Source organism: Dendrobium catenatum, unplaced genomic scaffold (assembly GCF_001605985.2).
Source record: "Dendrobium catenatum unplaced genomic scaffold, ASM160598v2 fragScaff_scaffold_920, whole genome shotgun sequence".
Lineage (NCBI taxonomy): Eukaryota > Viridiplantae > Streptophyta > Magnoliopsida > Asparagales > Orchidaceae > Dendrobium > Dendrobium catenatum.
In genome coordinates, this window is record NW_021319382.1 from 950,248 (window position 1) to 960,983 (window position 10,736).

The window sequence follows — 10,736 nt, forward strand, 5'->3', positions numbered from 1 at the left end:
AATAAAGGGGGCAATAATCATAAAGCTTTAAAACTAATATTGTTTTCTACAGATGCTCTAAAGACTGCTTAGCCCCCTTTAAAAATTAAAAGAGCGTGGCCAAGTGTGTTTTCTTTTCTACACAAATATTAATTGCTTGTTTGTTATATATAAACTGTTTGGGATATTTTTCTTAGGATAACCTTGCAGGTTCAATCTGTGTCTAGATTTTCTTTTTCAAATGTAATGTAATTTGTAATTGTATCAAGTTGTGAAATTCTTCAAAAGTGAGGCATTTCAAACACTAGGTACCTAAAGAGAAAAAGAAAGGCCCTTCATATAAAATTTCTTAGTCATTTGGGTACCCTTCTAAAAGACGATATGGAGGAAGACGATCCAAAGGGAGACGATCCGAAGGAGGACGATCCAAAGGAAGATGATCTAAAGCAGATGATCCAGAGGGAGGCGATCCACTTGAAGATAAAATGCCTTACTTTTAAGACTTACATCGTTCAGTATGATTAGAATCCAGGTTGTTGTTGGTGGGGCATGACCACCATTACTTTTCTGCAGACCCTGAGTTGTACTTTTACGACACTTACTGTGGCCTTTGGACTTTACTTTACTCTGTGGATTTATATTGATATGTTTATTTTGTGTGCGCAATAAAACTTGCCTACTTTTTCTAGGTTTGTTTCCTGCATGTATTTGGCCTGATTTTTGTTAGGATCTCTAGGATAAAAACTTTTTATACTCGTAATTTATTTAAAATTTTAAGAATTAAATAACTTAGAAATTTAACGACCTAGGGAATAGCTAGAATAATCCGGGGTCGCATGCATATTATTGCATTTCTCTCTCTCCTTGTTATAAGACACTTCCCCGCCCGCGGGTAGAGTTTGAATATAATCTGACCTATGAGGATGAGGTGTCGGACCTGAGGAAGTCTAGTCTTTTTCTAAAAATTATTTTCTATAAGCCTTTTAAAAATTCTATGCATACCTAATTCGAACCTTTTAACTAACATGCATTGCATTAGAAACTCACTAAATTAAAATTTAATTGCATTAGCTCTAGGAACATTTACCCTACATAAGTCCAAGACCAATTAGGAAACTCTTTAGATGTCGGTCATACTTCTAAAAATTGATCTACCTACCCATCTTTCATAAAGACTAGATATCATGGATTTTACGCTCCTATGTGGTTAGCTGGCTTTTATTTTCAGGCATGATATAAGCTCAGATGTTTTAGTGTTATATACAACACTAACACCCACCTTAGATTTAAGATTCAAAGCTACTACATTCGGTGTCTCATAGTATGCCTCATCGATGGGTAAGTTTCCTTTTCTTCAGAGACAATAAATCCTACCTATTTGCATCACATGGATGACGTCACCTCCATCTTTCCCCTCCATATGCTTTGAGTGATATATTTCTTTTCTCCACTTTCTTCTTAGTGCCTTAGTCCCTCCGAATATTAGTGTGAACCGTGCATGTTGACTAAACCATTTGAACCCTTTCTTTCCCTTTAAGTAGGATTTTCTAGCCTCCCTTTTGTGTCAATTCCCCTTTTTCGGAAGAATAATATTTGATCCTTAATCGAGAGTATTCTTGAGCTCCGGCCTGAGATGTAATTAACCACGGGGCCATGCTCCTGTGGGAAACAAAATTCCACAACAAATAAACCCACTCGAGATAATCTATGGGGTGGGTGAAACCCCGTGACACTGATTAGGCCGTGCATGCATATTATCACCCATCGGGGTGCGCTGGCGAGAGTCGCTATCCTCAATGGTTGATCGTATGTATGATCTAATCTGCCCTTCCATTGGTCCTCTTGCGAAGAGCGTGGAGGCCTGCGATCGTCTCTATCCCTCGGGGTGGTGCGATCGTATACCCTCTGCACTCTGTAGTGATGGTGTCCTTTCGGAGGTCCACAAAAATAAGTGCCTGCAATCTGGTAAAAGCCTCAATGTCATCAATATATATTAATTTATATAGTTAATTTGTGGGGGACTGTTAAAGCATATAAACAAAATGGGACCACTCATGATGATGGGAAGCTCTCCACATCACTACATCCGGCTCAAGACATCAACAGGCAAAAGCAAATATCTAAATTTATCTCAGCCGTTGGTGAAGACACCAATACTACGGCTTGAAACTTACTCTCTTATCCTGGTCTCATTCCATTAAGAACACAATATATACTTGTACTGGAACAGTGTGAGAAATTAATGAAGTGAAGATAGCTGATAATTCTTTGTCTCATTTATGATTCTTCTCTATTTTACATTTTTCTACCGCAGCTAGTTAATGCTTATATTATATCATTTACAGGAATTTATCAATATTAAACACCCGGGTTACAAAATTTTATAAAGCATACATACATAAATCATTTGAAATCAACTCAAATAGTAGTATAGACACATCTACGCCTCATGTTCAATTTCAAATGGAATTTCATAGGCGAAATGCATCGCCGTAGCACTAGCAATCACCGACGAATGACACACCGGGTAGGTTGGATGTTGCCACAGCCATTTATGTTATGCTCCAATCGAGTTCGAGTCCAAATAAAGTCCTCCATATGTTCAAATAAAGTTCAGGCTAAATATGAGCCTCTTCCGTTCGTTTGAGTCTCTTGTAGTCACATTGAGTTCGCTTGTATTTGAGTCAAATGCTTGCAAGTTCAAGTCCCAAATAATCTTGTTGAGTTCAAGTCCAAATTTGTTCACTTGATTCAAGTTCTGAATATAGTTCCATATGGTCGACTTATATGTTAAGCTCAAATTCAAGTTCAAGTTTGAGTCTTTGTTTAATTCAAATTCTTGTGATTTATTAAGTTCGAATTCATTTAGATTTGAGTTTATTGTATCAAAGTTCACAAGTCTGAGTCCACTTTTGTCCTTTGAGTTCAATCGAGTCCAAGTACAATTTTGTGTTCACCATAAATTTCGGCAGCCTCCTAGCGTCTCCCCAGTTTAGTGGAAAACTACGGAAAACTGAGTCTACTCACCATGCTAAGAAAAGCGTGTACGATAGGTGTCCTCGGACGAGGACACCGCGACCGTATTTTTTGTCCCCCACCACGCCAAGAAAAACGTGTATGGGTCTTCGATACCTGTTGCAAAAGAAATGTAGTTATTTCCCTGCAAGCGGGTACTTATGAATATCCCCACTTCATCAAAAGTAATTAATTATAATTAAGTATAAAATTAATTATAGTTAATAATAATTAATTACTGAATCATAATTAATTAGTATTAATAGTAGTTAACTCATAATTAATAATTATAATTAACAATAATTGACATTAATCAATTACAATTAATTGCAGCAACTATTTGGATACAAGATCTAAATGTGATTTGAGCAGGATATGATCAAAATTATGCATGATATAACAGGATTAGAACAGGATTAACAGAGAACTAAACTCTATGCTTACGCTTAACAGAGAATTTAATCTTTTGTTTTAAGGGATTTGGCCGAAGCAGCACGCCGATGGTAGTAGGTTACCTTCATAACCTCCTGTTACTTCCTATCCAAATGTCGTAACTTTCGACCCTGACAGGAAGGGAATGTCGCCGAATGAACGAAGCCAACCAGCACGAAGGAGCCGAAGAAGGAGGCAAGGGGATTTTGGATGTTGAGCGTCGGTTGGGAAGAGAAGATGGGAGGATGAAGAGCTCGTGGGATTTGTTCCACCGAATCCTCAGCAGCATATTCTTAGTAGTTGATAGTAAAAAGTTATTTAAAACAAAATCTAACTCTAACTGGTCCATTGCTTGTTTCAAAGCTTAACTTTGTTGCTTAAGATTACATATTGGAATACCATAGAACTTTTAGTCCGGCTGCAAAATACCTACCATTCGAGTTTTTCTTGTTGTTACGTTACAGTTTGTTTGGTTGATTTTACAATTAGATGTATCAAATGTTGTCCTTCATGACGCGCTTGTAACAATTTATATGGCTCAACCTCAAGGGTTTTAAGGATCCACAATTCCCAATTATATTTGTTTGCAACAAACCATTTATGATATTAAACAAGCTCAACGTCAATAGTATAATACTCTTTATATCTTTTTGCAACAGTTGGGTTTTCCTTGCAATGCTGCGGGCACATGATGTAGGTAATCTGCAGAGGAATGTTAAAAGAACAATGCAACGATAAAACAGTAGCTCAGTAACACAGGAATGGATTAAACCAAAGGAGTATATTCTATTCTGCCTTCATCTTCTTCACTATTGCCCATATAACAGCTTCTGTACTCACCTACTAGAAAAGGACAAAGCTAATAAAAGTGGATAATAAGCTAGAAATAACATAAAAGGTAATAAAAGGTAGTGGAAAGCAAACAACTACTGAGCCGGTTAACGGCAAAGGTGCACCCGCAGGTATGATGTCCTCCAGGTGTACCCGAAGTAACGTGATCCCTCATCAGCTCTCCCCTGTCATCAAAATTTCTGCTGTCTCAGCAGAAACAGTCGTTGGGGCTTCATCAGCTGGATAGTAATGGCGCAAATCAACAACATTAAAGGTGGAGGAAATGCCAAGATCAGGAGGTAGATCAACGATATACGCATTATCATTGATCTTTTGCAATATAGTGAAAGGTCCCAATTTCCGTTGGCCCAATTTTGGGTGAGTTCTAGAATTCGATCGATCACGACGAATGCGGACCATAACGAGATCACCCGGATTGAAAAGCTTTTCGCGACGATGGCTATCAGCAGCTAGTTTATACGCTTCATTAGAAGCAATCAATTTCTGACGAATGTCCTGAAGCATTTGAGTGAATTGATCCACAACTTGGGCTGCTTGTTTGATGTTGCATTTTGGCAAAATAGCGATATCCACGATATGATTAGGCACTTTAGTATAAACAATGTGGAATGGCGACGTACCTGTTGAACGATTGGGCATACTATTATAAGCGAATTCCGCCTGAGATAACAGGTCATCCCACATTTTTGGATGTTCTTGCACCAAACATCGCAACATATTGCCTAGCGTCTGATTTACCACTTCAGTCTGGCCATCGGACTGTGGGTGATAAGCTGAACTTAAATTGATATCTGTCTTGAGTCGCTTCCATAACTCGCGCCAAAAATGACCAATAAACTTAACGTCGCGGTCAGAAGTCAAACTACGCGGTAATCCATGCAGACGAACAATCTCAGTAAAAAACAACCGAGCAATGTTAAGTGCATCAAATGTTCGCTTGCAAGCAATGAAATGAGCCATCTTAGAAAATCTGTCAACAACAACCATTATAGAATCATTACCTCGCTTAGTTCGTGGAAGTCCAAGAACGAAATCGAGGCTAAGGTCCTCCCAAATTGTTTCTGGAACTGGAAGAGGCAGATACAGACCGGTGTTTTGTTTTCCCCCCTTGTAAGACTGGCAGATGGGGCAGCGCTCCACAAACCTGGTGACGTCGCGGCGCAAATGGGGCCAAAAAAATCGTTGCTGGATCTGCTCCAGTGTCTTCTCACGACCAACGTGAGCTGCTAATCCACCGGAATGCACTTCTTGAATGATCTGGTGACGCCATGATGAGTCTGGGATGCAAAGTGCGCTCTGTTTGAATAAAAAACCATGCCGGATTGAATAATCACTCGATGACTTGTGTGCTATACAATCAGCCCAGATTTGTTGGAAATCATTGTCAGTCACATACAGATCTTGCAAACACTGGAGACCAGTCAACTCAGTGCTTAACTGCATAAGCAGAGAAGATCGTCGACTTAATGCGTCGGCCACGCGGTTTTGTTCACCAGATTTATGTTTGAGGACAAAGGTGAAGCGTTGCAAAAATAATATCCACCTAGCATGCATTCGATTGAGCGTCTTTTGATTATTGATGAACTGCAAAGCCTTATGGTCACTATGGAGAACAAAATCAGCGTGTAACAAATAGTGTTCCCACTGCTTGAGAGCTCGGACGACTGCATATAACTCTTGCTCGTAAACGCTCCATTTTTGCCGGGCTGGACATAGCTTTTTGCTGAAGTACTCAATGGGTTTATTGAGTTGCATTAATACAGCGCCAATTCCCGTAAGGGATGCATCCGTCTCAACTGTAAACGGAATTTCAAAGTTTGGTAATGTGAGGACAGGTGCTGTAGACAGGCTGTTTTAACAGCTTCAAAACTGGCTTGGTGTTCGGCATACCAAGTAAACTGCTTCGCTTTCAGACAGTCAGTTAAGGGTGCTGCAATCACGCTGAAACCTTTGATAAAACGTCGATAAAAGTTCGCTAAACCATGAAAACTTCGCACGTCGAAAAATGATTTAGGTACCGGCCACTCGGAAATGGCCTTAATTTTCTGCGGGTCAGCAGCAACCCCCTCTGCGGATACAATGAATCCCAGGAAATAAACAGCAGTGGTAGCAAATTCACATTTTTCCAAATTTAGATATAGCTTATTGGTTCGCAACACTTCAAAGATTTGTTCCAACTGCACTATGTGTTGGTCAAGTGACGGGCTGAACACCAAGATGTCATCGAAGTATACGACACAAAATTTGTTGAGGAACGGCTTTAGCACTTCGTTCATCAATCTCATAAAAGTCGAAGGCGCATTACACAGCCCGAAAGGCATGACTTTCCACTCATACAGGCCTTGTCTAGTCTTGAAAGCAGTCTTCCATTCATCGCCTGGTCTTATGCGAATCTGGTGATAGCCACTGCGTAAGTCAAGTTTTGAAAAAATGGTGGATCCGCAGAGCTTTTCAAGCAGCTCGTCTAGGCGAGGAATGGGAAATCGGAACTTAATCGTGATCTTGTTAATTGCCCTGCTGTCCATACACATACGCCAGGACCCGTCTTTTTTTTTTTTGCACCAACAAGGCGGGAACTGCACAAGAACTTAGGCTCGGTTGTATTAATTTTTTTCAAGTAGATCATCTACCAGTTGCTGCAGTGTTGCGTGGTCTTTTGGACTTAGCCTGTGATGCGGTAAACTAGGCAACGAAGCGCCCGGAATCAGGTCAATCTGGTGCTGTAAGATACGAAGTGGTGGTAGAGAAGCTGGGAGCTCCACCGGTCCGATATCTTTATACTTCTGCAACAGTTTTTGTACAGCCTCCGGCATCATTTGGCAGCACTTGGGCCCTTGATCCTTAATGACTAAAGCCAACAATAGTGAGCTCTCCTTCCCCAATTGTACAAGTGCAGAACCTGTTACCAATTGCATAACAGCAGGTTTGTGTTTAACTGGATCAGCCTTCTCAATAGGGTAAGGTAGGAGTTTGAGCCGTTTTCCTTTCCAATCAAATGAATAAGCATTAGATCTACCATCGTAAAGGGCCCCAACATCGTATTGCCATGGTTGACCCAGAATGACATGGCACACATCCATATCTAGAATATCACATAACACCTCGCCAACGTAGTGTTTGCCAATTGAGAATGTGACCCGGCACATGTCAGTGACCATAATCTCCATTCCCTTTTTAACCCATCCGATTTTATAGGGATTTGAATTCTTGGTGGTTTTAAGTTGCAAAGCTTGCACAACTGAACGAGCCACGATGTTTTCAGTACATCCACTATCAATCATGAGGTCACAAACCTTTCCCCCAATAGTGCAACGAGTTTTGAAAATGGCATGCCGCTGTGATATTGTACGTTGCCGAGGAGCGAGCAACACTTTCTCTAGAACACAAATCAGCGGTTCTCCGACATCAGGTGATACTTCTTCCAACTCAGGTTCCTGCTCTTCCTGTTCTCCTTGTACATCTTCAACGTCGGCATTAGTGAGTTGCAATTGAGGTCTGCTTGGACATTCATTTGACTTATGCCCGACTTGAAAACATCGGAAGCACTTAACCGTTGTTGGCCTGCTATACGGGTTGTCCCGCATTGGTGATTTTAACTTTTGCTGTAACTTAGGATCGGTACTGGGACCAGCTGATAACCCAGGCTGTGTATTCTGCAAAGAAGTAACAGAAGTTGGGGTCGTCACGGCTGCAGGTGCTCTGCCACTGGCTATCGAAGTCTTAGTTTGATCAGCATGATACTCGCTGTATGGTCGCCTAGTAGTATGCTGCTTATATCCCCTAGCGAGCTGAATCTCGGCCTTCAACGCAAAATTTACTGCTTGTGATAGAGACCAAATCGAGTTGAGTTCCAGCTTGTCCTGTATAGCATCCTTGAGTCCGCCAATGTAGCGGGCAACCATCTGGTTAGTGTTCTTATTTAGATTATTTCGAGCACTAAGACGATAAAACTCCTCCGTGTAGTCATTCACCGTTCGAGAGCCTTGAACGCAATGTTGGTATCGTAGATACAACATTTGTTCATAATCTGTAGGTAAGAAGTGAGCGCGGAGTAATTGCTTCATTCGACTCCAATTACGAACTGGACCCCGACCTTCTTTTCGGCGGGATTGCAAGAGTTGCAGCCACCACGCGCTTGCGCCCCCCTTCAATCGACAAGCAACGTATTTCACTTGCTTCTCCGGCTCGATCTCCATGTATTCAAAAAAAGTTTCCACTGCTCGCTCCTAATCCAAATAGTCCTCAATGTGCAATCGACCGTCAAAGAACGGTATATCCAGCTTTACTCTGAAGTCATTTTGAGGTCGCCCGTAACGATCACCCCCTCGCCGGCGAACAACTGGTGCTGGTTCATTATCGCCTTCAGTATCAGACGATACTATGGCATTAGGTGCTCCGAAATCATCTTCATCGGAATCTGTAACTTCCGAATTAGCCTGAGTTCGCCTCCGGCCCCGTTCACGATCACGAACGCGCCGACCAGCTAACGGATGATCTCCACGATTGGGACGGATGCCCCTCAGCTCATTCCAGAGGGCTTGAAATTCCCTACGCATTTCAACAGTTAGCCGAAACAAATCGGAACTCACCTCGTCGATCCGTCTGTCGACGCTTTCCTGCGCGTTCCACAATGCCTCAAGGCTGCGATCGGCGTCGCCAGCCCCCCGCCGATTGTTTTCCGTCATTCCTCAAAGCACCGGGCTCTGATACCAAAACTGATGTAGGTAATCTGCAGAGGAATGTTAGAAGAACAATGCAACGATAAAACAGTAGCTCAGTAACACAGGAATGGATTAAACCAAAGGAGTATATTCTATTCTGCCTTCATCTTCTTCACTATTGCCCATATAACAGCTTCTGTACTCACCTACTAGAAAAGGACAAAGCTAATAAAAGTGGATAATAAGCTAGAAATAACATAAAAGGTAATAAAAGGTAGTGGAAAGCAAACAACTACTGAGCCGGTTAACGGCAAAGGTGCACCCGCAGGTATGATGTCCTCCAGGTGTACCCGAAGTAACGTGATCCCTCATCAATGCATCTTTACCACTGAACCATTCTCGGGACATCCAATTTTTTGTTAAAATCTATGTTGATGACGAACTAGTTAATGGAAATTATGAGGTTCTTTATGCTCTTCTTGATGGTTTACATCAATGATATCATATGAAAAATATGGGCTCAATCTCATATTTTCTTGGCATTGAAGTTGTGCCAATTGATTATGGACTTGTACTTAGTCTAAATATGCCCAAAGCTGGTATAATTGAGTGCAAACCCATTAAAAATCCTGTTACTGTTAAGTCTCCAACAGGTAATTCTTTGATGGGGAGCATCTTATCTATATTTTGCTTCAAGGCCATCTTATCTTACCATGGTTTCATTATTTTCTTATCGTTATTTATTTATCATGTCTATTTTGATTAGTTACTGCTTTCCACTTTATGTTGTTACTACTACTGCTTTGATCTTTGCTATCAAATAGTACTTTCTCAATTTTTCTCAACTTCGACCCGACCTCTACAATGAGCTACGTAATGACACAATCAAGATTTTGTTATGTTCGGGCTGCAGCGAACGGGGAATGTTGGAACGATAGCAAAATAAGTAGGAGATTAAGATGATGGTACTTATAAGGAAGAGGACGGCGATGGTGATGACGGTGGTTTAGCTCATTGTAGAGGTCGGGTTGAAGTTGAGAGAAACTGAGAAAGCTAGTACTATTTGATAGCAAAGATAACATCTTTATATCAACATAATCTTAACTATGTTGTTGAGGACATTTAACGCAGATCCTCGCTTCTGTGTGTAAGCTTGATCTAATTTGAAGACCAAGCGGCTTTTTTTTGGAACAATTTAAATCCTATGGATCATGATGCATTCATAATATATTAAAAAAAAAGCAGCTAGTTTGCTGTACTAATCTTTATAAAATAAGCTAAGGTTGATCACCCTTTACCTTACTACAGCGAACAAATTGTTCTTGCCAAAGTTTCAGGTTCAAAGTAACTATTAGATTGTGTATTCTGTTCGAAGATTATATATATAATGAATGATATCTATGGTTCAGATAGTCCTTCTCACGGAAATACTCCTCAAATTCAAGATAAAAAAAAAAGCGTATTTGACTGTTTCTTAAACCACATATCATTTAATAACTGTTATAAGATTGTTGGGTGTATATATATATATATTGAATAGCGCAAACAGAGAAGAAGCTGGACGCAAGAGGATAAACAGAGAAGCAGGTTTTTTATACAAAACAATTTTCTATTTCATTTGACTGTTTCTTAACATATCAAGAAACAGTGCAAGAAACTGGAAGAATGATACCTTCTAAACCTGCTTGAGGTATAAGCTGGATGAATCACTTGGAAGACCAAGCGGCTTTTTTTTAATATATTATGAATGCATCCTGATCCATAGGATTTAAATTGCTCAAAAAATGACCGCTTGGT

The 10,736-nt window shown here is 40.5% G+C and overlaps 1 protein-coding gene across 1 annotated transcript; it reads right to left on the bottom strand.

The window, feature by feature from the left end:
* Positions 1–6,881: 6,881 nt before the first annotated feature.
* LOC114580290 lies at positions 6,882–8,474 on the bottom strand. Its single transcript, XM_028697385.1, has one exon. The coding sequence runs from the start codon at positions 8,472–8,474 to the stop codon at positions 6,882–6,884; it is 1,593 nt and encodes a 530-aa protein (XP_028553218.1).
* Between the last annotated feature and the right edge of the window lie 2,262 nt (positions 8,475–10,736).